This window comes from Quercus robur, chromosome 11 (genome assembly GCF_932294415.1).
Source record: "Quercus robur chromosome 11, dhQueRobu3.1, whole genome shotgun sequence".
In the NCBI taxonomy this organism is placed as follows: Eukaryota; Viridiplantae; Streptophyta; class Magnoliopsida; order Fagales; family Fagaceae; genus Quercus; species Quercus robur.
The window spans coordinates 18,079,374-18,107,365 of NC_065544.1; the positions used below are offsets into that span (position 1 = coordinate 18,079,374).

General features: G+C 33.9%; 2 protein-coding genes across 2 annotated transcripts; one reads left to right on the top strand and one right to left on the bottom strand.

The window, feature by feature from the left end:
* Positions 1 to 5,412: 5,412 nt before the first annotated feature.
* Positions 5,413 to 15,140, top strand: LOC126705443 (lecithin-cholesterol acyltransferase-like 4). Its single transcript, XM_050404465.1, has 11 exons — positions 5,413 to 5,902; positions 6,754 to 6,845; positions 7,136 to 7,254; positions 8,846 to 8,981; positions 9,146 to 9,197; positions 10,080 to 10,180; positions 11,857 to 12,039; positions 12,741 to 12,898; positions 13,073 to 13,127; positions 13,233 to 13,286; positions 14,432 to 15,140. The coding sequence occupies exons 1-11, from the start codon at positions 5,656 to 5,658 to the stop codon at positions 14,846 to 14,848; spliced, it is 1,614 nt and encodes a 537-aa protein (XP_050260422.1). The 5' UTR covers positions 5,413 to 5,655; the 3' UTR covers positions 14,849 to 15,140.
* Positions 15,141 to 19,583: 4,443 nt separating this feature from the next.
* On the bottom strand, positions 19,584 to 21,859 carry LOC126705667 (pentatricopeptide repeat-containing protein At3g02490, mitochondrial-like). The gene has a single exon (XM_050404778.1). It carries the CDS (start codon positions 21,732 to 21,734, stop codon positions 19,755 to 19,757), a length of 1,980 nt encoding a protein of 659 aa, XP_050260735.1. The 5' UTR covers positions 21,735 to 21,859; the 3' UTR covers positions 19,584 to 19,754.
* Positions 21,860 to 27,992: the final 6,133 nt, after the last annotated feature.

Sequence of the window (27,992 nt, forward strand, 5' to 3'; positions counted from 1 at the left end):
GCAACCTCTTCTCTCTCTTCTTGTAGCTTGCAATGTCAGCTTCAAGGGTTAAAATACGTTGCTTTTGCTCTGAAATCAACACCTTGCCATGCTCGCAGATTTCATCATTACGCCATTAAAAAAATTTACACTTGCAGGAGTCAGATAAAACCCATTATATATTCAACCAAAATCATGAAAAATAACAACAAATAGTATTAGCAAAATCTGGTCACACCCAATCCAACACTTGTATTAGCAAAATACTAAAATCCTTGAAACTAAAAAAGACCCACTAAAGAAAATAGCTATAAAAGAAGAACCCAATAACAGAATCCAATAAATGTTCCATAAAAAAAAACATCTTTACAATCAATGAAGCCCACAAAAAGTTCCTCTTTCTCACTCTGTTTTTTTCCCCACCTAGAAAATCAATAGAAATTTAAAAAGTGTATAGAGAGAGATTGTGTATGATTGGAAAAAAGAGAGATAGTGTATTACATAGATACTAACTTACGCAGTAATTTGGACACTCGTAGAACCTTCTTGCAAGGTTCTCAAGTGTCCACGAAACAACCAAAACAGGTTTCTCAGAGCAGAAGCATTGGGTTGGGCCCCTTTTCCTCAAGCTTCCACTCAATGACATCGAGCTTGATTCCATGAGAACAGTTGTGAGCGAGGAGCTAAGTTCATGGCGAGGAGATGAGTTTGTGGTGAGGAGCTTAATTTGGGGGTTAGGGATTTCTAAATTTAGGGGTTAGTTTGTGGAGGAGCAGTTGATTATAAAGTCACGTGACCTCCTATAGGCGGGAACCGGGCTAACTGAAGGGCGTGAAAGCCATGTGGAGACTTGTGGACATTATTTTAATATTTTTAACTTTTGCCGTTTGCCACATGTGCATTTTCCGTCTCTGATGTAATGGTAGGGACAAAAATGAGACGTGTTTTTCAGAATAGGAAGTAAAAGCAGTGAAAATAAAATATAGGGACCAAAGTGGGAATCACGTGAAAATATAGGGATAAAAATATAGTTTTCACCTTTTCTTTTCTATAAGTTCTAGACTTATTAACTGTAGAGTATTTGTCATTCAATGCTTTGGAAAAGTTATTTTTTGGAAATACCTGTGGTATTTCATAATTGTAACTAATTATATTACTGGGAACATTATATAGTTAGCAAGCTTGCTACCTTATTGTTTACTACCTTAAAAATTTGCAGTAATTTAATTGTCTTCTCTGCCTCTATGGGTTACTAAGTATATATCCATTTATATATATATATGGAAATATTGCAGTGCACTCTTATCTGTTGCTTATGCTTGCTATGATTGACTTATTTGCTGCTAGAAATATTACTTGTTGTGTGGTTGGCAGGTTTAACATAGGTGTTAAGATTGGCTTTTATGCCTCTGGGTTTTCTTGAATATATATGACTTCTTGTATTAAGCTACTGGCTTACTGCCCAAGTGCTTGTATTGTGTGGATGTTTAACAAATCATAGATGGTAAAAGTAGGCATGTTTGTGTGTTGTTATGTTTTGCTATTTTGTCCAGTTATACATTCTATTTTGTTGTGTTTATTTTTTGGTAGTCAATGTGTAGCTATTTAACTGGTCACACTTCACAGGTGGTAAAAATAGGATTTTGTGTGTGTTGTTAGTTGTGTTGTGCTATTTTGTCTAGGTTTTACAACCTATTTTGTTGTGTTTATTTTTCATAGTTAATGGGTGGATGCTTAACAGATCACAAGTGGTAAAAGTAGGCTTATTTTGTGTGTTGTGTTGTTAGGAACCCGGTGGTTCTTAATAAAGATGGATAGGAATTGTAGGGAAATTGATTTAATTTGAGATAGTTACCCTCCATAGAGAAATATTGAGAGAGAGAGATTAAGAAAGAGAGATATTAAAAGAGAGAGAGAGAGAGAGAGAGAGAGAGAGATACACTAATACACTAAGCAATTGGTTTATTTTTCCATGATAAAAATGTGATTACAAGTAGGTATTTATAGAACCATAAAACTATTCTATTGGCCCACATGACGTTATCCTAATGGTCCTATTGTTTCCCATGTACATTAATAATTCCAACATGTGCTAAATGTAATTAACATGCTTGGAATTGTAACTAACTAACTAAATCTACAACAATTATTATTCATATACTTATAGCATTCCTAACATTTCTCTTCCCTTGAAAACACTTTGCCCACAAGGTGTTGTTGTGAAATAGCATCTTCATCAAAGAAGATCTTCCAATGGACCAATAACTTAGTGACATTTTGATCACCATATTCATGCATTTCTCTTTGACAAGTAGTCCCGTGCACATGAAGATTTCTTCTTTGTAGATATTCAAACTTTACTCGAATTCTTGAGCCTTCAATGGTTCTTCAATCTTCAAGGTCTCATTGGTTCTTTGAACCTTGGAATGTTCTTGTATCCTCAAGACCTCATTTGATTCTAGAACCACTAAAATTGTTGGCGCTTGCATCTTGGGTTCTTAGATCACCGACACTTGGATTGACAATTCTAGAATCATACTCTTGAATGGAAGCCTCCTTTGGTGCATCAAGAATTAGTTCTTGGAAGATCATCATCACCTTCTTTATTGGTTCTTTGGACTAAACTTCAAGGGTAGCATATACATGCATATCATCATCCACTTTGACACAAAAATCAACATCCCAGCTTGTAACAACAGCAGTAGATTCTTGGAACTTGATTTGTTCTTCAAGTTCCATTGAATCAAGAGATTGTAACTCCTCTTCTGTCATTTTTTTGAGACCCTCTTGTAATCTTGAGACCTCTTCATTTATGGCCTTGTTAGATTTAGCCAAGGCCTTGACCTTCTCTAAAATGGCATTGTGAGATTCGTACAAAACCTTGACATTCTCTGAAACTTTATTCACCATTTGCCGTAATTCTTTCCAAAGTTCTCTTCGGTCACATTCGTCCGTATCAAGATTGACGGCTCTAATACCAATTGTTAGGAACCCGATGGTTCCTAATGAAGATGGATAGGAATTGTAGGAAAATTGACTTAATTCAAGGTAATCACCATCCGTAGAGAAATATTGAGAGAGAGATTAAGAAAGAAAAAGATTAAAAGAGAGAGAGAGAGAGATGCACTAATGCACTAAGCAATTAGTTTATTCTTCCATGATGGAAATGTGATTACAAATAGGTATTTATAGAACCATAAAATTATTCTATTGGCCCACATGACCTTATCCTAATGGTCCTATTATTCCCCATGTGCATTAATAATTCCAACATGTGCTAAATGTTATTAACATGCTTGGAATTGTAACTAACTAACTAACTAAATATACAACAGTTATTATCCATATACTTATAACATTCCTAACATGTGTTGAGCTATTTTGTTTAGGATGTTTATGTCTTGGAGGGGCAATGGATTTATAAGTAGTGTAGTTGCTTAATATAAGTTTAGCTTGAAGGCCCATTAAAAAAAAAAAAGCAAAAGGGAGGCCCAATCTGTTTTATATGGAAAATTAAAAAAATATGACATCCAAGTAATTTATAAAACTGCTAAAGTCCTTAATTTGGGCTAAAAAAAAGCTGAAAAAATTAAACTAAAATAAATTTCAATGAAGTCCAGAAAATTGGCCCAATCTGTGGCCTTGACTCGCCTAATCTACAACTCCGACTCGCCCAACCGATGACCCGAAACACTAGGTCCAAACCAACTATTCAGTCAAATACAGGTCCAAAATCCAACCACTCGACCCAATCAAGTTGAGTTTGGTTCAGGCTTAAACTTGAACTGGCCTGTCCCGTGGATAGACCTAGTTTAACTTTAAAGGTGGCCATGTACATGGCCTTACGTTTTCAATGAGGATATAAAATCCTAGGCCTAGAATATATTGGCTTCTGCCTTTCTCATAGCTATATGAGTTTAGACCAATACAAGGAAACATTATTGCTTAGAGAAACTTTGCATCAGTGACAAAATGTTATTAGTTTACCAAGTATAATTTTCTTGAATTAGTTTGTCATAATTTGATAAGCTTTATCTTTTGTGAAAGGTATTAAGTAAATTCCATGGTTGATTTTAGGTTCTATTCAAGAGTGTTTTGAAACTATTTGAAAGGTCTTTCAGCTGAACTTTCAGAGGGATTCAAATATTGTAAGTAATTATGCATGACATGCACAAATTTTGTTCATTAGATTCTTAAAAGTTAGTTTTTTTTTTTTTTTTTTTTTTTTAAGCTTACATTTTCAAAAGTTTATCAAAAGCATTTTTATACTATTAAATGAGGAAATTCGACTTTTAAATAAGATCTTGAACCTTTGTCACTTATTTTAAAAATTGCTTTTAAACAAAATTATTTTTAGAAAACAACTGAATTTTTAATCTTCCTTTTTAAAAATATGTTTTTATTTTTTAAAAATCTATTTAAAATCAAGTGATTTTCAAATTTTGTTCCTATTTCTCCAAAAGGTATTTAAAATGTTTCTTTTAGCCAATCAAGTTTACAAACTTACTCATGAATTGTAAAATAATTTTATAAACTCTTCAATCGTTATACATTCCCTAAAAGAGTCAAGCATATTATGATTTATGCTCAATTTGACATTGTGATCTACTATATGTTAGTGTGTTTTGGAATGACCATTAATATTATGCAAAATATTTTAGTTTTGCATAAACTTTACTATAGTGATATGTGAATCGTTGAGTGTTTTTAAACTTGATCAGATATATGTGTGAACCCAATCACAGGATTATTTGTGAGATTATGTAATGAACTCTCGCCAACAAGGGTTAGATGTTGGTATCCGCTTACAAGATTGTATGTGAAAATATGTGATATATGTGTATGTGACATTGTCCTCTGATGAATTATTTGTATGTGTTTTTAAATGATTATGAGATTTAATTACATATGTTTATTGGTTCACTAAGTGCTTTGGAAAACAAATCATTGGGTTGATTTGTAAATTCAAAATATTCGTGTATTCTTTTACTCCATTTTGTGTTGTGTTGTGTATAATTACCTACTAGATATGTGGCTTATCCCATCGTTTACAATTTTCATATTAAATTTTAGCAAAGAGTTGTATCCATAGAGAGCTTGGTAAAGTGCAATATAGGACTTGGAGTTCTTAAGCAACTTTATTAAGGATTGACATTGTTTATAGGTTTTTAAATATACTCAATTCCATTTTAGATAGTTATGACAGTTGGTGTTTATTTTTGTTTGTCCAAATTTATGAATCGTAAGTTGTAAGAGATTTTATTCATTTGGGGTTTTTTGTTTTTTTGTTTTTTTTGGCTTTATTCATTGGGAGTTTTATTATATTTGAAGTTAGTTACTTTTAAAAGAAAAAGTAATTTTTATGAGGTGGCGATATCCTATTGGCGGTTAAGATAGCAACAACAATAAATAAACAAAATGGGTCTTATCTAGATTCACGAAGATACCGTATTTATTTCAGAGAGTTTCGATAATCCGTGAAAGCCTTTGCCACTTTGCTGTAACCTTTCGCCACCGCCACCTCCACCTTTACCTTTTCAACAAAACTCTGTCAAAACTTTAAGAATTAGGGATTTCATTTCCTAAGAATTGAATTCTCGACCCAAAAAAAGAAAAGAAAAGGAAAAGCTTTGAAATCTAAAAAAAAGGAGGGGTTTTAATTTGATTTGATTGGGTATGGCGGTGCTATTGGAGGAAATCGTGCAATCGGTGGAGATGTGGCTGAGCCTTCTGAGGAGGCAGAAGGCGGAGCAGTATGTGGACCCGGATCTCGACCCGGTTCTGTTGGTTCCGGGTATCGCCGGTTCGATCATGAAAGCGGTTGATTCCGGCAACGGTAAGGAGGAGCGGGTTTGGGTTCGGATTCTCGGAGCCGATTACAAGTGCCGCTCCAAGCTCTGGTCTCGCTACGATCCCTCTACTGGTAATAATCTATATATAATCCTTTCTTTAAATGTATTTATTTATTTGCATAGATTGATGTATTTTTCATTGTTTGTGGACTCTGATGTTGGCATTTCGAGCTCAGATAAATTGAATTTCACAAGACCTAGAAACCCTAAATTGAATGTTGTGAAAATTCATGATTTTCACAACATTCTCTGTTAGACAACTTTTGAGTTTATTATTAGGGAATAAATGCGATTGCTTTAAGTTAAAAGCAATTACTTTAAGTTTGTTAGGGAAAAAAACGAGATCGCTTTTAAGTTTTTTAGGGACTAAAAGTGATCAATTTTAAGTTTTTTAGGTACTAAAAGCGATCACTTTAAACTTCAGGACTAAAATCACTTATGGGCTAAAGTTTAGGGACCGTGTATTTTAGACTTAAAAAGATATATTTTATTTCATGTTCATAGCACATGTATTGGAATTGGTGCATTGGGTGCGATGGCAAGTGCGCTCTGTCCAAGCAATGTGTTGTGAATTTAAAGTGAGGAGTCAACCTTAACAAAAATTGGGGACACATTTCCTAAACAATGCAAAAATGGAAGCCTTTGTGTACTGAGTACGGACTTTTTGTTTTTAATAGCAAGTGTATACCTCCTAGAATGCTGTCTACTGCTAATTGCTAAGTAAGTCGACAAATGGTTGTACGCACCTGCACACAAATATTCAGTACCGTATTATAGATGTTTATTGTGCTTTGCATTGCTGCAATTGCTTTTATACTTCGTAAATTTTTTATATGAAACAAGTAAAACTGTGTCTTTTCTAGATTTTCTTACTTTAAAATTTCTGGTGGTTTTGGATAATGATGTTTATTATATGAAACAGGTAAAACTGTGTCTTTGGATCCGAATTCAACTATTGTGGTTCCTGAAGACAGATTCGGACTGTATGCAATTGATTTATTAGACCCTGACTTGGTGCGTTATGTATCATGACTTTGTATTACATTTACATTTGGTAAAACAAAAAGGCTTTATACAGTCGAATAGCTTACTGTCTCTAACAATGTTAACCTTTATTAAAACCTTGAAGTAATAGCTAATAAGTGTTATTTTATGTACGCTGAATTGAAAAGTAAAACAGTTGGTAAAATTTTTACTATGGTGGGATGTTTCTGTTTCCATTTCTGTTTTATTAACCAAGTATGCTGTAACTGATGAAAAAGTGAACTACTTATGGATTTATTATAGTGTTTTGTTTGATGCAGATCATTGGGCGTGATTGTGTTTATTATTACCATGACATGATTGTTGAAATGATCAAGTGGGGTTTTCAAGAGGGAAAAACACTTTTTGGATTTGGGTATGATTTCCGCCAAAGCAACAGGTACCTGCTAAACTGCTTGATAGATGTAGTCTTTATAATTCTTAGTGCTGTTATTGTTCTCATGCCCCCTCAGTACATGTCCTATGTGCTTTGGCCTCTATAAATTTTCTTTCGATGAAGTTTATTACTAATAAAAAAAAACAGGAGCCTGCTATACTGCAAATTTAGTTGAATGCAACAATGTTACGAATTTTATGCACTCTTACAACCTGTTTCATACTTCATGTCTTGAAGTTTCTATTGTTATCGGATCTTCTTTGATCAAAAGTTCTGAGAGGTCTAGCTGGCCTATCACAACCTTTTCTTTTCAATATTTTGCTTTTGCACCCATGAAAAGAGGGGGGAGGGGATTATTTAGCTAAGAAAGACAAGGAAAAATTCTAAGGAATATTTCTTCCTACTGGCAGAGGAAACTGATAAACTATCATTTATCCCATAAGCTTAAGCTAATAGGAAAGGGTGGATAGAATCACTTAACTATTGTTCTAATACTCACATGTCCAGATTTAACATCCTGTGTCACTCATCATCAATTCTTGCTTCCTTGTACTGCCATTGATAGCCATCAACTTCACAAGTGGATTAGTTCCACCAAGTGGTGAACGTTGCCAGTTATGGATGATGAAGGCAACAATAGATTTATTTCCATTGTCTCTAATTGATACATCAAACTTGAGTTTTCAATATGCTTAAGGAAAAGGATTCTTTCATCCTTGGAACTCCATTTTCTTTTGTGTTTGCTCTTCTTCAGGACCTGTAAAGAAAGATATATTATTTACTTAAAACTTGACGTTCTATGTGCTGTTTCTCCCACGATAGGATATGATTATGAGTGTCTATGTTGAAGACAAGTTAAATACTATGATCCCAAATTCTATCTTTGTTGAAGCCAAGTTAAATTCTATGATCCCAAATTCTTCAACATCAAACAAGAGCTTTTTTCCATTACCTTAGTGTATCAGCTGTACTAAGTTTTTGCTGCAATCGACTTACGTCCTGTCTCAATGTTCTTGCACCCAATTAACAAAGTTCTTGTACGAACGTGATAGAGTTGGACCCATGTGCTTCTCTCTTTTGAAAACTCTGAAAAATTATAATCCTAAACATATGAAGGATTCTTCCTCCCCTGCACAAAATGGGAACTCCACAGGAACATTCCCCTTTAAATAACTTCAGCTTCTGGTTGTGATAAAGACTTCAAAACAATCAAACAAAATTAAACACATGTAAACCACAACTACCATGTAATGCAAAAGTTGTGATTCTTGTGAAAAGCAAGAAACATAGAGACTGATGGTAGTTCATTATATACACACTGGATGGAGCATTCTACTAATGAAAAAAATGAAATATTAAAATGTTCACATGTCTTGCACAGTTGTACATATAGATGTTGAATTGAGGTGGACTTTAAATTGTTTTCATCTTTTATTTTTATTTTTATTATTATTATTTTTATAAATTGTGAGACCTTTTTGTAGAGTAATCTCGTCTCTGTCTGTAATTGGGCTGGATTCCTGATGCATGAAGATCTTTTTCTATTCTTGTGAGTTAATGTCTTTAACTTGTCTATGCTTTGTTTTTGTTATAGGTTGCCAGAAACACTGGAGCGGTTAGCTGCAAAACTAGAGTTAGTATATAATGCTTCTGGAGGGAAAAAGATAAGCATCATAAGTCATTCTATGGGGGGTCTTCTGGTGAAATGTTTCATGTCCCTGCATAGCGATGTAAGAATCGACATTCCTTTTCTTGAATTATTCTTATTTTCTTTTCTCCCTTTCCATCCTATCTCTATCTTTCTCTTTCAAGTTTTGGTTATTTCTTTCTTAGCTGGTTGCTTTAGTTTTACTGCAAGGTAAACTCTCCCAATCTTATGCACTTTGTTTTGCAGATTTTTGAGAAATATGTGAAGAATTGGATTGCAATTGCTGCACCATTTCAGGGTAAGTGATCCTATATAACTTGAACGCATTGGAGTTTTGGAGCATATTTATAGTAGCTATGAGACTATAACTCCTAGCTCCTTGATACATGCAGAAATCGGGAACTTTGTTCTGTTAAAATTAAAATTTGAAACACTTGATATTCTCTTCTCTGTAAGGAAATGGCTTGACTTTCCTCCACTTTCTTGGCATGTATTGCCTCAATTTCAAATTTGTGAGTGCTGTTACAGAAAAAATAGAAGGGCGGATCTCATATATAGTGTGTATAATGTTGTACATGCTTGTGCCACTTTCCTTGTTTATATATTTTCAATATGATGTCTTGGAACCTGTTATATTCTACTGATTGATATATTCTAAGAGTCAAGCCATTCTTAAAATATATATATTTATTAAAGATGTGGAACCTCACCAAGGCAGGGCCCTTTGGACCCACCTCTTGGGGAGTAAACCACGAATAAATGACCCCACTAGCCAAAACCATGCATTAGGTAATCCAGCAAAATTTCTAGTGGGGATCGAACCCAGACATCTACTGCTCATCCCAAGCCTCCATCTACTAGGCTGCATCCTGATGGATCAACCCAGACATACCACTAGTAGCTACATGACTAATAGCTGACTTTGGAGGATCACCTTGGAATCGTTTGTAGGACCATTTGCTGAAAGTTTTAACTTTATTAGCATGGTTTAATCTTCTAAAATCTTCAATCAATTTGTTAGTCAAGGTTGAGCTTCTAAAAACTCCTTGTAGTTTCGTTATAATTGTTGGTGTTAATTTTCATCCCTACTTCAATGGTGTCAGAAAATATACCAAAGAGTTGATTTTAAATTAAGAACTTTATCAGTCCCATTAAAGCATTGTGTGAAATTGTCCAACAGGTGCACCTGGATATGTTACGTCTACCTTTTTGAATGGAATGTCATTTGTTGAAGGATGGGAACAGAATTTTTTTATATCCAAATGGAGCATGCACCAGCTGGTATGAGCCCCTTACTTTTGGTATTTCGGATTACAACTATGTTGGGACTTCTGGTTTTGTTTGCGTTATTGGGATATTTTGATTTATGACTGCTTATTGAACTTTACATTTGCTACTTTTGTGTTAGTGTTGAATATTGTGCAATAATCTCTCACTAATTCTCTCCTTTTGAATCCTTTTATTTGTTTATATATATATATATATATATATATAGGAATGGGTTCAAGTTACACCTGAGATAACTCTAAGCAATATTACACCATCTAATTAACTTGGTATTGAATTCATATTTTGGAAATCGAACCGTTGAATTACATGTTCTATATGTTTTTAACATGCATGCCAATTTTCAAGCCAATCAAATGTAATTTATCATTCGATCCATAAGCTCATCTTTTATAAATTATTATAAATTACAAAAACTTGAATTCAAATAATTGATTGATGACATGGCTATTGATTTTTCATCTTTAAATTTTATAAGCATGGAGAATATACAAAGATAATGTAATCCAGCAGTAGATTTATCAAAATTCACATTTAATTAAAAAATATTGGATGGTGTAACATTATTTAAAGTTACACCAGGTGTAACTTGAACTTAATCCATATATATATATATATATATATTACTTGGTGTCCTTGTTTTCATCTCTACATGACAACAGAAATTAAGTTAGAATGTGTGAATGGTTAGGATTGTCTAGTAGGCCCTCTCAAAGCATCATTATCTCCAAGACTTCAAAGAGTCCAAATGATCTTAATCTCCAAAACTCTTGATCCTCAACTCCATTATATGGGAAATTAGAATTCTACAAATCAAGAAAGTTATTCAAAGTTTCCAATTTCCAATCTCAAGTAAATTGAGGATTTCAGTACCGCTCTCCTCTATCAATTAAGAGGCAACTGAATCATTATTTCCACAACCATGGTAAAAAGATCAGGGAAGAGGTATTTCAGTGAAGAATCAACTACACCATTAAGTCGTATAAAAGATGAACCAGTGTGCCATCTCCAATAAAAATTTTTTTTTTATTATTGTGGGATGTGAAAGGTCTATTCTAGGTCCTTTTCCACCCTATTAGATTTGATTGATCATTGTACTTCTCAAGAGTTTTATACAGAGCAAATATGCTATATGTTCCTTGCTTTTGTATTAGTTTAAATTAGGGAGCGTGTATTGGACACTTACATTTTTATTTACAAAATAACACATTAAATCGCCCCTTTAAAAGTAGGATCTTCTAAGGTGGAGAAACAATTTAGGACAGCGGGAGCATTTGTTTATAACCATGTGCTTCTCGGTCCCTGAAATCTGCTCTATCACACCCTAAGCTTTTTCAGTCACTAAATGCTGTAAAATATGAGTCATTCTCTGGCATGCGTGGGCCTGCAGGGTTACCTATATTTTGAGGTTTTAGTTTTGCTATTCATTTTGTTTTCTCTAGAGCATTATATTGTAATTTTTGTAGGAACATTTAAACATTTGGTGATAATATTCATTCAGTTTTTCTGATTTTGAGTTTTTGACTGCATTAGTTGCACCTTTTTTTTTTTTTTTTTTCCTTTTTCTATAGTGGTGGCTTTGAAAGGTGCGCGCGCACACACACACATATATATGTTTGCAATCACCGAGGTTCTTCAGATTATATATTAACATGTTGCAATTTTGTCAGCTGATTGAATGCCCATCAATATATGAACTGATGGGTTGTCTGGATTTTCATTGGCAACACGTTCCTGCTTTAGAGATCTGGAGAGAGAAGCTAGACAGTGATGGGAACTCTCATCTTATCCTAGAATCTTATTCCCCAAAAGAAAGTATAGAAATTTTTAAGGAAGCTCTTTCGAGAAACAATGTAAGCCCTGAACTCTTGTTGTGCCAAGTACAGATTAGTGAAGTTTGTGGTAACTTTAATGTGGATTATTTTACTTTCTCATGGTTTAATGAAAAATGAAACTTGTCATGTTTGGACTTTGGAATATTTTTCAATTTTTAAAATTGTAAGTCAATATTTTAGTTGAGACATTTCTTTAGATCCATGTTCATAAAAGGTGAGCATTACAATGGCAGTCACTCATCGTAACCCTCTTTTTATTTGAGCTTGTATCCAGTTGTGCAAAATGATTGACAATTTTTAGAGAGCTAACTATGGCCCTAGATAGCACCAAGTGGGATTAAGGGTTAAGGTTGAGTTGAGAATTTTTAGTTGTCACATTCTTATAAACTCTTTATGTTTTCTGTTATGTCAAGTTGTCAACAAATTATTGTAACATATGTAATTTCAGGGTTTTCTTGTGATTAAGAATTGGACTTGGAGCTATGGTTGCCACTATGTATCTCCACACAGTTTGCTTTGTGCTTTCTATATATTTGTTGTTTGTATTTTCACCAAGGAAAATAAAATAATGATGAGCTTTGCATTAACCATCATGTTGTAGAAATGCCACCTGTGGAATATTATGATTGTTTTTTTTTTTTCCTGTTCTTATTTAACATTATGCTGAAACTGGATGAAAAGAACTGATATTGCTTACTGGACTTTATGCATTTCTCCAGGTCAATTATGATGGCAAAAGTATTCCCCTACCATTCAATTTGGAGATCTTGAAATGGGCTAATGAAACACGAGAAGTTTTATCTTCTGCTAAAGTTCCTTCTCAAGTTAAATTCTACAACATATATGGGACCAATCTTGAGACACCCCATAGTGTCTGGTAATATCTCCACTAAATGAAGTGTTATGGGTTTATTGCAGTCAGAAACTATGGTTATTGAGAAATTTATTGTGGAATAGAATCTTATACTAAAACTAAAATACTAATATGCTGCTATGTTCTTTTGATACTGAGTTTGGTTCATTTGATCTCTAAAAGTTATTTACCATGCAGCTATGGAAGCGAGGAAACTCCTGTTACTGATTTACAAGAACTACCATTTTGCCAGGTCATTATCTACAACAAAATTTAATCCGTGTTGTTATTTGATTTCCTCTTTTGCTGCAAGTTACTGTTTGTGTAAGAAAGCTAACTTGTGTTTGCATAATTTCAGCCTTCATATGTATGTGTGGATGGTGATGGGACAGTTCCAACAGAGTCAGCCAAGGTATGCCAGATTTTCTATTTGATCTGTTATGATTTCATGCCATGGATGATCTTTTTAACACAGCTTTAACAGTTGGTATTCACTGAAGTATCTCATTTATGATTTGTGGTGGCTGCATTTTTTGTTGTTGTTGTTGAATTTCCAATGCAGTGAGGGAAAGCACGTATCCTTTTTACTCTGTTAATGCTGTTTCATAGGGTTAAACATTTATGCACTGACTTTGAAATGGTGGGAGTGAAATTAGCTAAATTATTTAGCCAAAATAAAAGCTACAAATAATAAGTGATTATACCTCTTCTTTGCTGGTCCAAAGAAAGGGATTATTTTAATTTAGAGAAGAGCATAGAAAAAAGCTGGGTGGGTGGGGAGGGGAGGAAAAAAAATTGTTTGGACCTCCACATGGCATAAAGAACAAATTGAAATGAAAAGAGATGAACGGGGAAACATACACCTTGTTAAAGGAAAATATACATTAATTGAGTATGAGCTAGGATCATGATCAAGCTCTTAGATATAATGCTTGGATAATGAAATCTTTCTGATTTCTGTAGCAACGTTTTCATTACCTGGAGTGTTAACCATATAATAAATTGGATAAAAAATCTGAGAGTGATAAAAAGCTGGATGAATAAAAAAGGAAATTCCTTGAAAGTATTTATGATTAATAAATGAAACACAAAAATAGAAAACTAAAGCTGACATTTCATTAGTAAACATTTTGAAATGAAGAAACCAAGCTGGCATATCATTATTCGCCTATTACATAGGTTTGTGTTATATGCATGCAGGATGCTAATTGGTTTCACAGTTTCAGACAATATATCAGATGATTTGACCAACTTATTAAAAAAAAAAAAAGTAGATTAGACCATTGTTTTAGCTTTTATGATTTCCAGGAGCAGTAAAACGTGGAGAAAAAAAACAAGGAAAGTCTTTGAATTTGATGATTTGTACGAATGTAAGATTCTCTTAAGGACAATATGACAAACTTAACTTGATCTTCCATTGCTTTATAATAATTTGAAAAGGAGAAATGCAGCTATAGTCTCAACTCTCAACTATGGCCTTTTCCTGATAAATTTTAGATTGACAATTGTGAATTATGAATTGGCGATCTATATAACCTGCTTTTTCTTCCCTTATAGGCAGATGGGCTTAATGCAGAAGCAAGGATTGGAGTCCCTGGTGAGCATCGAGGAATTCTCTGTGACCATCATGTATTTCGGATTCTTAAGCACTGGCTGAAGGCAGATTCAGACCCTTACTACAACCCTATCAATGATTATGTGATATTACCCACTGCATTTGAAATGGAAAGCCACAAGGAAAAAGGCTTACAAGTAACTTCTCTTAAAGAAGAATGGGAAATCATCTCAGAAGACCAAGTCGACCAAGACAATATGGCTGATACAAAGCCTATGGTGAGTTCCATATCTGTTTCTCAAGTGGGAGATAATCATTCTCCACGGGCAGAGGCTTGTGCTACTGTTATTGTTCATCCTCAAAATGAGGGCAAGCAGCATGTTGAGCTGAATGCCGTAAGTGTGTCAGTTGATGCATAAATTGGTTCCCATTGAACCATTTTATTGAACCGCAAAAGGTGAAAGTCTCCTGTATAGTCATCTGTGAGGTTAAACTCTTGTATATCAGGAATCTCTATGTAATATATGTGTGTGATATGTAAATATATATGTACAGACTAACAAGATTAAAATTCATTGAACTTTCTTATCGGTTTATTGAAGTTGTTGAACTGGACATGTTTGGGTGTGAACCAGGAAGGTGGTTTACACGAATTAAAAGACATGAAGTTCAATGTTGTGAAGGTCTTATTCTAGGCCCCTTTTCATGCAAGTTCTTGTAGTTCTGATGTCTCTTATTTTCTCCACACCTGCTTTCTATTTTAAGGCACTCGACCTTTTCAAAGGCCATGGTGAGGCAGTTAATTTTGGAGTGTGAAGTGGGAACATAATTGGATTGATTTGGATGTTCAATGTGGCTGTCTAAGCACGAGAAAAATATTTGGACACACCCACAGGAACACAACTTTGTTAGGCTGTTATACTGAAAAATGTTGTAAAAACATTTGACGTCAGCGGTTGTTAAAAAGTTTGTGAAATTGTTGTCCAAGAAACTTTTTTTTTCTCGTGCAATATTTTTTGTTCCCGTGGGTGTGTCCAAATGTTGTAAAACTATTTTCAGTGGGTGTCAACAAGGACATCGATTTTCACTACCGACATTTTTTTTTTTTTATATGGTTGAAGCTTGTATTTAATGTATTTTTTAACTGAACATGATATGATTTGGATAGGTATCTAAAACTAGGTGTCTAGTTTTGGACAAATATTCGTATCGTATCATGTCCGGTGCAAAAATGCACTGGACACAAGCCATTGTATCTTTGTTTAATAATTGTTGGTCCAACATCCTAGTATACCTAAATAAAAAAAAGAGGGTGAAGAAGGAGAAGAAGAGGAATGGAGATATGGTCAGGTGAGATTGGCGGCCACTACATGTGGCCATTCAGCCATAAGTCTTTGGCCGATTTAGGGTTTCGAGAAAAACAAAGGTGGAGTAGGAGGATGAGAGGGGCTTGGCTGTGTGGGATGAGAGGGGCTTGGCCACTATATCTTTGTTTAATAATTGTTTGTCCAACATCCTAGTATACCTAAAAGAAAAAAAAAAAAAAAGGGTGAAGTGGGTGAAGAGGAGGAATGGAGATATGGTCAGGTGAGATTGGTGGCCACTGCATGTGGCTATTCAACCATAAGTCTCTGGCCAATTTAGGGTTCTGAGAAAAACAAAGGTGGAGAAGGAGGATGAGAGTGGCTTCGTTGTGTGTCGTCTGGGTTAGATTGAAACAGAGAGGTGATGTTCTTGCTAGTTTGAGGTTGCTAAGGAAAACAGAGGTGGAGGATGAGAGAGAGGAGAAAGGCGTGTTTGAGGAGAGAGAGGAGAGAGGCCATCTGGTTTAGATGAAAGAGACTCTTGCATATGTGTTTCTTTATCTATTTGACACCTGTCCCTATTTGCAGTAGTTGCTGCAAGCTCGTCTGGAGAAAATCCCTATCTATAATGAAATGGTGTTATAAGTGTGAGGCGTGCCTTTCTTGGATGCATCAACAACAACAACAACAACGTGAAAGAGAGGAATAATCCTCCATATTAAGAAAAGCACCCATATTCCAAATGGATGGTCAATTGTATTTTCTTCTACACAAAACATTCTTCAGATAATACATAAACAACAATTTTGAACTAAATTACTTGCAGCTCAACTGGCACCTCCTGGTGTTTCTAGTTTTTTTAAAAAAGGAGTTGATATATATTAAAGCAAAGAATGCACACTAGTAGCCTTCAAAATTGTGATGTTGACTATATCAATATATTATTTTTTATGAAAGTCGAAGGGGATAATCAAAGTTGATTTAGTTGGCCTACCATCTGCTAAACCAGAAAGAAAAGTATCAATTAAACAAAGTTAATTATGTAATCAACTTAATCATACAGACAGCCAAGGGAAAGTGATGAGCAAGTGGCCTCAAAAATATATATTGAACAATGAGTGCTGGAAATGGGATAAATTTCATCTTAGAAGTTTTAAGGAATGGTCAATTACCAAAAAAGGCCTCCACTAGTATATAGTATAAACAAGCCTTAAATAGACACAAAATGTTAAACAATAACCATAAAATATTTGCAGAAAGAACAATGATCTAGACATTCACTCTCTTTCTATTTAATCCGTAAAATAATCTCTAAGATTTCAACTTTATCACAACATTGTAGATATCACTAGGTCCACTTAATCAAATGAAAATTTTTGAACATACAGATAGGATCCCATCTATATCAGCGATTCAGAATATGAAATTTTCATTTGTGCTGGAAAATGATTTCACATGTAAGCTGTGATTTCTTAAAAAATTTATGGAGCATGCAGCTATGAACAATCAGATGATAACAGAGTCAATGTATGCTTCACATTTCTTCATATACTATATATCACCAGGAAGACGAATTAATTGGTAAACGGGATTAATTTTAGTTCAAGGAAACAGGAGAAAGTACGAACGTCCACCTAGAGGCAAGGAGGTAGCATTTCCTTTTATGTGTGTGTGAGTGTTGTGATGAAAACCAACACCTAGCAAATCTCAGTATCCACAAATCAAGAAGGGATAACATCTCCTCAGTGAGCCCATAAACATGGAGCTTAACAGTGCAGACAAATACAAAAAAGATAACATCATCATAAATCTAGACCTCATCAAAGCTCAAAGCATTAACAAATCAAGGAATCCCATTCAACATCTATTTAAGGATATCCATGTGAACATGGATCCTAACAATATATTTAACTTGAAGGCAACTCAGAATTTCAAAAGTTTCTAGTGTTCTCTGCAGCACCAAAAGGGGGAAAAGGGAAGCAGATCATGAACCTAGTTAGGAAATGTTACTGGTCCCTCAACACTGTTATTCATAAAATGAACGCATTACTTCCATTACCAAAAAGTAGAAACATTATCTTCTTGATTTTACTCTTCAATTGACAATCATTTAACAACCATATAATACCAAATTACAGCCTAGCTTAAATTTGCTTCCGTTGCAGCATGGCTCCACTTGGAATGTTGCATATTATGATATTAATCAAATATTGCATCCAAATAAAGCCTCATTTGGGAAAAATAGTTGAAAGTGGTAATGTCAACCATAAGATTGTAGCTTCTCATAAATATTTCATTAATTTTTTGATAATTTGATAGTTACAAGAGGGGATGGCGGTTTTAAATCTTGACTGTCTCAGTTGGACATGCTAAGAAGTGTTAGCTAAACTACGAGGCTCTTGATACTTTATTAATAACCCACGAAGCAAAGCTTAACAAATTCTATTCATGTACAGGAACAATGCTTAATCAAGCAAGAAGCGAGCTGACTCGTGATTAACCAAAAAGAACAAGAGGCAAACACCAACCACAAAAAGGCCACCATTTTTAATCTGTTTCTAGGAAAGGAGGCACTTAACCCTTTTTTTAAAGAAAGTAATTAACTCTGTCAAAAAAAGAGAAGTAATTAACCAATGATTAAGATTAAGAGTAACATTTTAGAGGAAAGAATAATGAAAGAGGTTCACCAAGATGAACCCATTCAACGCAAGCAACAAATGTTAAAAAAGCCCTAAAGGATTCACTAGGTTGAAGGTCCAATGGACATCCAGTACATCTGCCAGCGATAATAATCAGAGATGAAGAAAACAATGACCCGCCTGAAGAAACAAAGACCCACGGCCCTAAAAACTCTTATCAAATTAAATAAAAAATATTGTTAAACCAACAAATTTTCCACTATTAAATAAAAAAGAGTATAAGTTCATGGGCCATCAAAATTCAAAAGTCTGCTCATCTTGAACATATTGCAAATTTTGAAGCAACTAAAGTAAGATTCTCAATACAATAGGAGTGGAGCAACTCCACATATTAGCATAAACTGATCCAATCCCATGCTTAAATATAAAATTTGAGCTGATGACAATAGAAAAAAGCAGGAACAGCTATGACAAGTCACACTTCTTAACTAGTCTCATCGCTTAATTCCACAAAAATATACCATGGGTGCTAAAATAAGATCTATTAACAATGTGATTTAACCAGAAATCACTTGCACAATGTTCTCATCAGTTTTTTTTTTTTTTTTTTTTTTTGGGTCAATATAATTCCCGTCAATATGGGATTAAAACATTATGTCACCACCACCTTAGGAAAGGAGATGCCATTTGTTCTAAAGACAATGAATCACAATAGACCAGAGCTCCAATAAGCATAAGAAGTGTAACAAATTAATGATCTAAAGTTCTAATAAGTTGTCATAACTCATGCAAGTCCATGACAACAGAAAAAGGAACCAGGACAAACATGCTTAGCAGATCTGGAATTTATCAAAGCTGGACAAATGCAGCATATTTGTGCTCAACTGCAAAGGATAGGATCAAGTCATTGTATAAAGAAGGCAAGCACAGTGGAAGATCATAAACATCATATATGAAAATCAGAAGAAAGGTCAAAAGAAACCTCTTAACAGGAAAAATTCCAAGGCTAGTTCCAGGCAATTGATATTTCAAAGAATCTATTTCAAACTTCAGATACGTAATGTTAATGAACCCAGGACATGAACTCCCCTAGCCCATTTAAGAAAATTGGAAATCTTTAATCTCATCAATAATCTAGTCAATCACTAAGCATTTGATGTGTCACAATAAGAGTTGTACTGAACCAATGAGACAAATTCGATAAAGAGAAATGTCAGGAAAGTCAAATAACCATATATTTTATTAGCCACAAAAAGCTTATGATGCCACAATAGTCAATAATTTTGGATGAAAGAGAACAAAATATGCATACCAAAATTTCTTGAAGAAATATCATAATACATTAATCTGACATGAAACAAAAGGAAAAACAGCCAAAAAGCCTATGCAGCCACATTAGTGGCAGAAGAACCTTTTCTAGATTTCATGGAATAAAAGAGATTCAAGACATCAGCATGGTTACGAATGTAGACTGGGCATTTGGAAAGGAAATTTTGAGCTTCAAAATGCCTTCCAGCCTTGAAGAAGGCTTCAAATGTACGGAGAAACATGGATGTTGCTGGAAACCTCTTTGAAGTCATTTCCTTCAAAAAGTTGATAGCATCATCACCAGTTCCAGACTTCGATACATACTCAATAAATGGATCCACAAAGGGTGGGAACCCTTGATTTTTCATCAAAACCAAAAGACTTAAAGCATTTTGAAACCCACCCCGAACCAACAACTTACTTATCAATTCTTTATATGTAGTATGCCAGGGCTTCAACTGTTCAACATTCACCAGCCCAACAAGAAGCGTGCATGCCTCTATTGCCCTGTTTTTTTGGCAATAAGCGTTTACCAAAATGTGGAATGCATAACCAGCAGAAGAAACTCCCTCTTTTTCAACCATCTGTTTGAAACAATCAGAAGCCTTGTCAAAATCCCCAGCTACACAATGCCCCTCAATGAAAGATGCCCATGTCCTATGATCTAGAGTGGACCCAGATGCTTCCATATTCTCCAAAAGTTCACTTGCCTCATCCTTTTTACCAGTGCTACTAAGCTGAAATGCAATTTTACTCTGTAAATGACCATTAGCCACAAACCCACCTTCTTTCATTGCTTTCAAAACCTTATTGCACTCACCAAGTCTACCAACACTGGTTAATGACTTAAAAACTGCACCAAGCATAGAATTTGTCAACAAATTCCCGCTCTCGGTAAAAATCCTCACAACCCTCGAAAAAAGACCCATATCCAATTGTTTACCAACTGCTACTTTCCTCAATAGAAAGACACAACAATCCTCGGAAGGCTTATTTGCACCAGCCATGGAAAAATCATACAAATCCACAGCATCCTTAATCATTTTCCTCTTACAAAACCGCCCCAACACCTTAACAAATGTCTCCTCCTCCATATCATACCCATTGCTTCTCATCTCATCAACAACTTTCCAAAACCTATCGATACAATCTTCCCGCCCCAACACCTTGGCCATAGCATTATAAGTCCGCTCATCGTGCTTAAACAACCCACTCTCCTCCACCCATCTAAAGAAAATCAATGCTTTAGTTGGCTCCACACCAACATTTTCCAATACCATCTTAACCACATCACTTGAATACTCAATACCTAATTCCCGTATCTGCCTTTCAACATCATCACTCCACACTTCACTCCTAACTATCTTACACAACTTGGAACAAACCTTCTCCACCGCATTATCCACCGATCCAGAGTCATACACAGCCCTCAATTTTCCAACATCACCACCCAACCCATCCTTTTGGAACCTCTCCAAGACCTTATTTTGCACGCCCTTGGATATCCCATACCCCTTTTTGTTCATAACCTCAACCAAATCCCAAAACTCCTTAACAAACCCATTAACACCCAGAATCCCCAGCATCAAATTATATGATTTAGAGCTGAGTTTCTGACCATAACTCTCCAAAACCCAATCGAAAAACCGCTTCGCCACATCGGGGCTCGATTCGAGGTTCCCCAGAACCCTCAACACCAATTCATGACTAATCACAACACTGTTCAGCTCTAACTCTTTCCTAATATCATCCACACCCACAGTAGGTTTCGCAAAAATATCAGCTACAACTAAGTGAGTGTGATCCGTGTCTTTCTCTTCAATGGCTTGTTCGGGCTCAGACGAGAACCTACGAGAAATGGCGTCTCTAGGGTTTATGAATTGGGGTTTTTGTGAGACAGTGGTGTGAAAGAGTGACGCGAGAGAACGAAATGGTGGAAGATTGAGATTGGGATTGGAGAGTACCTGGAAATGCGAGGACGAGTGAGTGGTATTGGGAAGCTGAGATCGAAGAATGTGGTGAGGTCGTAGAAGCAAGCGCCATTGGTGTCGCATGGTTGCTTTTTAGGGTTAGAGAGAGAAGTGTTAGGGTTTAAGAAAGATTGGATTGGGTTTTGATTGGCGAGCTACAGTTGCTAAATTTAAGTGCGGGGAGTTAAAAGTGCAAGCTACTAGCGAAGACAAGGCATGGTGGTGTGTTAGAGGCTTAGAGCATTAGCATGGTGTGTTAGAGGCTTAGAGCATTAGCATTCATGCTAATGCTATATCTAAGGTCTTTTTGGTATTTTATAACTAAAAAATATTTGCATCAAAAAATGTTATATCTCATTATTGTAAAATTTTTTGCAATAATGCTACAGTACAATTCAAAGTTTAGAATTGTACTGTAGCACTATGCTAAAAATATATATATAAATATATATATATATATATATATTTTATTCCACCCGTTAGTTGAAAAAAAGTGATGATGTGAAAGAAATAATAAAGAAAGATTAAAAAAATAATATTTTAATGAAAAAGTAAAATAATAGAGTTTTTGGATGTAGGGTGTATTGTAAAATGGTATGGTATAATTGATAAAGTAGCTTTTTGGAATGGTAAAATAGGATAGAGTAGCATTCTTCAATGCTAATGCTCTTAACAATGCGTTTTTCGCTTGTGCCAGACTGCGAGTCAGGAGGGGTATAAGATTTTAAAAAAAATAAAAATCCCTATTCTATAAACATTTTTTTTTTCTGAGAATGTTTTATAAACAAATTAGTACTAATGTGTTTATAGAATATTGAGATTAAAGCGGAATTGGAAAGAGCAGGTGAGTTTTTTTCTTTTTCTTTTTCTTTTTTCCTCTAATATTTTTTATTTTTTATTTTTTATTTTTAACCTATAACTCCAGATTTTTAAAATTTCTTTAAATCAATTAAAATACATTATTTTACTTACAACCGTAAAATAGTCATAATTAGTCTAATGATGCCTATAGCATTAATTTATTTATAGTATAGTGTGGAGAAGGAGATAGATACAGGAAGGGGTTTCCCATTTAACCCATATCCTTGTTGCAAGTTCTTGGTTCTTGTAGGGAATTTGGGCACTTAAAATATAAGTAGTTGCATACAAATAATTTACACACAAAGGAGAAGAGAGAAATGAAATGAATATGTAGGGTGTAGTAAGTCTTACCATAGATCTTTTGAAACTACAAAATCTCAAATCAATACAATACAAACACGAATTGGTTGAATCTATCAATGATTAAATAAAAATGAAGAATTCACAAAGGTGTTTTTTTTTTTTTTTTTTTTTTTTTAATATTTTTTGTTGGTTTAATAATTAAGACTCTTTAACTTAAGATATTTTGGCCCTTAAAATTGAGGTTAATTCCATTTTTATCATTTACGTGTCAAAATTTTCATTTTGACAATTTATATTTGATTTGTTTTCATTTTTGACTTTTATATTTCAAAATTTTTATTTTGATCCTTCATATTTAATTTGGTTTTCTGATTGGTCCGTTATATTTCAAAATTTTCAATTTTTATAAAAGCTAAAAATGAAGAGTCTAAATGAAAATTTTGAAACATAAAGGGCCAACATAAAAACATAATCAAAGATGGAAAGTCAAAAAAAAATTTCATGTAAAAACCAAAACAAAAATAGCTTCAATTTTTAAGGGTGAAGACAGTTTTTTTTTTTCTAAAAAAAAAATAGTATAATAATTAATAGGAAGCCCATAATGGTTTGACAACAAATGTATTTTTTTGGTGCGGTCAAACTGTCAAGCAACTACCTTAGGTCTAATGCTCCTGTGTGTTGAATTCGATGGAATGCGGACACTTGTTAAAAACTTGGGGTAAGACTTGGGTCCAATGCACTGAATGCACTAAACCTAACCCAAGTCACATGTCTATATCTTAACTAGATCCTGTACACAAAAATACTAAACTCAATCCTTGCCCATCTGTCAAAGACTTGACTCTTTTTTTTTTTTTTGTTGACTCTTTGTTGTAATTATGAGTAGTACTATAATGCGTGCTTTATTTTGTTTTGTTTTTTTTCTTCCTCAAAATCAACATTTTGAAGATTTATTTTCCTTTTATTTATTTTGGGCAAATTACAATTTACTTACCTGTGGTTTAGCTGAAATTTAAGTTGTCTATCTGTGGTTTAAAAGTTGGCACTTTGCTGACCTAAGTTTCACTCCATTAGGATTCTGTTATTTCTGTTAGCCACCTCTGTACTTCCATAGTTAAAAACACAAAAAACATAACAAAAACATAAAAATTAAGATCTAAAAGCATTTTTTTTTTTAAATGGTGAAGGTTTAGCTTAAGAACATTCTTCATCTTTATAAGAACATTCTCATGCCTATTAATCCAAACAAAACTCTCAAGGGGATATTCTGATATGAGAATCAATAAAACTTGACAACTCAACAATTTTTAAAGTTGTGTATCTGGCATTGCTTCTTCTTCTTTTTTCCCTTCATTTTGATTGATAATTCTGGTTTAGCTATAATAAGATGGGCCAAATTGGCCATTTACTACTTTTCACAAAAATTATTAGCAACATACCACTGTTTACAAAATAAGTAGCAATATACTACTTTTTTGAAACTCGAGTTCATGGAACTCTAGTTTGCTGTGTAAATCGAGTTTTAAACACTCGAGTTTCAAAAAAGAAAAAAACTTGTGCTGACATGGATTTTTTTTTGAAAAAATGCCACATAGAACACAATACTCAAGTTCCATGCAACACAATACTCGAGCTTACCAAGCTTGAGTTCTTTGTAAATACAAAACTCGAGCGTAATGCTCTTTTTTTTTCTTCTATGATACTCGAGTTTACCAAACTCAAGCTCCTTGTAATATGGAACTCGAGTTTGCTATGCTCGAGTTCCTTATACCTTTTTTTTTATAATCAACAAATAAACATAAACATAAAAATAAATAATTTCTTTTTTTCATTTGAACACACAAACATATGTTTTTATTAATTTTTAGGCCACTCATAACCCTCGTTCATTCATTTTTAACACACTCATCAATTTCTAACTTCTCGGAAGCATTATGGTCAAATTGGGTAAAATATTGAGGGTTACAATGAGAAATTAGAACAACATGTAAAAGAAAAATCTCACTCCATTTTTAGCCATGGGCACACCAAAAGAAGTTTAAGTTAAATATTGTTACTTTATCAATCATGTTCCAAATTACTATATGGTCAATGATTGATAAGTATTGCAGAAAGAGTGGACCACTCGGATATAAAGAAGAGCTTACATCTTACCATGTTTGGATATGTAAGTTCTTGACTTTCAATGTTTCTAAGAGGAATGTGAAAGCTTTTTTCTGTACATCTATAAATAGAGGTTGGATCTCAGAATTCAGCATACCTTTTCACGATTTTTAATTTCCCCTCTTTATGACTCTTCATTTCTTTTATTTTCTCTCTTACAATAAAGACGTTCTGGAGGCTCTAGCCTTAGGAATTTCTTTTTTGTAAGCAAGATATTTTAGGTTTTAAAGTGAATTGAATAAATTTCTTTGAACCCTAAAATAGTCCTTCACTAAGAAGAGCACATCCATGCAAGAGGTAGTTTTTCTTTTCCTTTTTCTGTGATCTTTTCTATTAGTTCTACTTGATGGTGCGTGATTAGATTTAGGATGTTTTTTAATTTCAATTTCTGATGTTATTGCTAAGAGTTGCATAAACTTAGTTAAAATATGTATTTAAATAATTCTCTTGTTTTGAGTTTCAAATATCTACTCATTAATGAATCTTTTTTTTTTAAACTAAAAACAGATCTGTATTTTCATTAAATACAGATCTGAATTTTTTACACTTCAAAACTGATCTATATTTTCATTAAATACATATCTGAATTATTTTTACACTTCAAAACTGATCTGTATTTTCATTAAATATAGATCTAAATTTTTTACACCTTAAAACAAATCTGTATTTAAAAATTAATATGTTGAAATTAAAATTTCTATATTTTACAATGCTTCTATTTAAATAAAAAAAAAAAAAAAAAAACATATGTTTTGAGCGTTCAAATGAAAAAAATTACTTATTTTTATGTTTATGTTTATTTGTGGATTATCAAAAAAAAAAAAAAAAATGAGGAACTTGAAAGAAAAAAAGAGCATTACGCTCGAGTTTAGTATTTACAAAGAACTCAAGCTTGGTAAGCTCAAGTATTGTGTTGCATGGAACTCGAGTTTACCAAGCTCGAGTTCCATGTGGCATTTCTTCAATCAAAAAATCCACGTCAACACAAGTTTTTTTTTATGAAACTCAAGTATTTAAAACTTGATTTACAAAGCAAATTCGAGTTTCAAAAAAAGTAGTATATTGCTACTTATTTTGTAAACAATGGTATGTTACTAATAATTTCCGCGAAAAGTGATAAATGGCCAATTTGGCCGTAATAGATGTCTTAGTGTGGCCGAGATTTAACTTCCTCCTAGCAGTTGAACACTTGTTCATAATTCCCAACAAGATAAACATAGAGATCCTCTTGAAAGTACAGAAAATGGTAAAGGAATACAATATACAAAGCGGCGTCCTACAAGGAGTATATCACACCAGCAAATTAAAAAATAAGTACATTTCTGACTTCTACTTCCAAAATTTAAAAATTCATTATTTCATAAAAATTTGAAGTAAAATTAAAATTTTGATTAAATTAAAAATCATTACATCTCCATCTTCTATCTCATCTTCATCAACTCTTGGTAATAGTGGAGTTGGAGACGAACCAGTTGTCCAAAGCCTTGATCTCCCCATGGCCTCTCTCCTAGAATATAATAATTTGGTTTTGTCTAGTCCAGAATAAGTTTATCATATCAAAATATGCCTAAAAATTACTTTGTAAGAGGCTAACATCTGTGATTTGCACAACATCCATAAGTCAAGACATGCAAAAATTCAAACATTCATTGATTAAATGGATTGATTAAATGGAGGAAGAATATCCCCTTGATAATTTTGTTAGGATTGATAGGCTTGAGAATGTTCTTATGAAGGGGAAGAATGTTCTTAAGCCAAACTTTCACAATTTTAAGAAATATACTTTTAGATCTTGATATTTATGTTTTTGTTATGTTTTTTGTGTTTTTAATGGTGGAAATACAGAGGTGGGTAACGGAAGCCTAATGAAGTAAACCTCAAATAGGCAAAATGCCAACTTTTAAACCATAAATAGACAACTTAAAATTTGGTCGAACCACATATAAGTAAGTTGTAATTTATCCTTAAAAATTTATTACTTTTACAGTCTTTTACTGTTGAAACATGGCATGGATTGATTGGTTTTTAAGATTTCCTTTAGATTGCTTATGTGCTAAAAGTGGTCATGCGTTGATCGGGCTAAGGTTGGGATCAACCCACTACTCGACTCGACCCTCACCTCTTAGTTGGCGAACTCTCCCACACACTACAAATTGATTTTTTTTTTTTTTTTTTTTTTTTTTTGAGAAACGCACTACCAATTGATTGATTAGCTAAAATCGTCTACACCTCACATTCAAGTGGACAGTCGAACATCGTACGAGTCCCTAGATCTGACACTTTAATAGATTTGCACATCCAAACTCCAAAGTCAAAAATACACATCATAAATCCAAATTTGCACACCTAATGACAAATCACAAAATCTAGATTTACACATCATTCTTATCATAAAGTAAAACACAAAAATGATGAGAACACAACCGCAAGGACCTAGCAAAACCCAAAAAACCAATAACCCACACCAACCTTCAAATCTTTAGTATTCTCATTGTTTACTTGTATAATGTATGTAATATGTAGTTACATCACCATCACCAATTGTGCATTCCCTTAACAGAGAACTATAGGTTCCATCACAACTGCACTTGGATATGAGTTCATGGAATTTCCATGTGGTTCTAATAATCACAAGAACAAAGTGTGGCTCCCAACTTGGTGGATCTTTTTTTTCTTTCTTTTCTTTTTTTCTTGTTTTTGAGAAGGAACTTAGTTGAATCCTTAAGCTACAACCCACAATAGGAAGATAACGTGTATCTGTCATGTGCAACGCACATGACTTACTTAACCACACTTAAAGTAATTGTGCACAATCATTTTAAATGAGTCATGTGCATCACACATGATTAGGACTCATCTTCCTATCGTAGATTGAAGCCTAAGGCTTCAACCAAGTTTGTAGTTAAACTGTTAACGGATTATGATCCTTGGAGAGCTAGTTGGAGGTCGTTTTGGTCATGTTAAAGAGAGATCAAGCTGCGGAACTCAATACACAACATCAGCAACGCATAATCA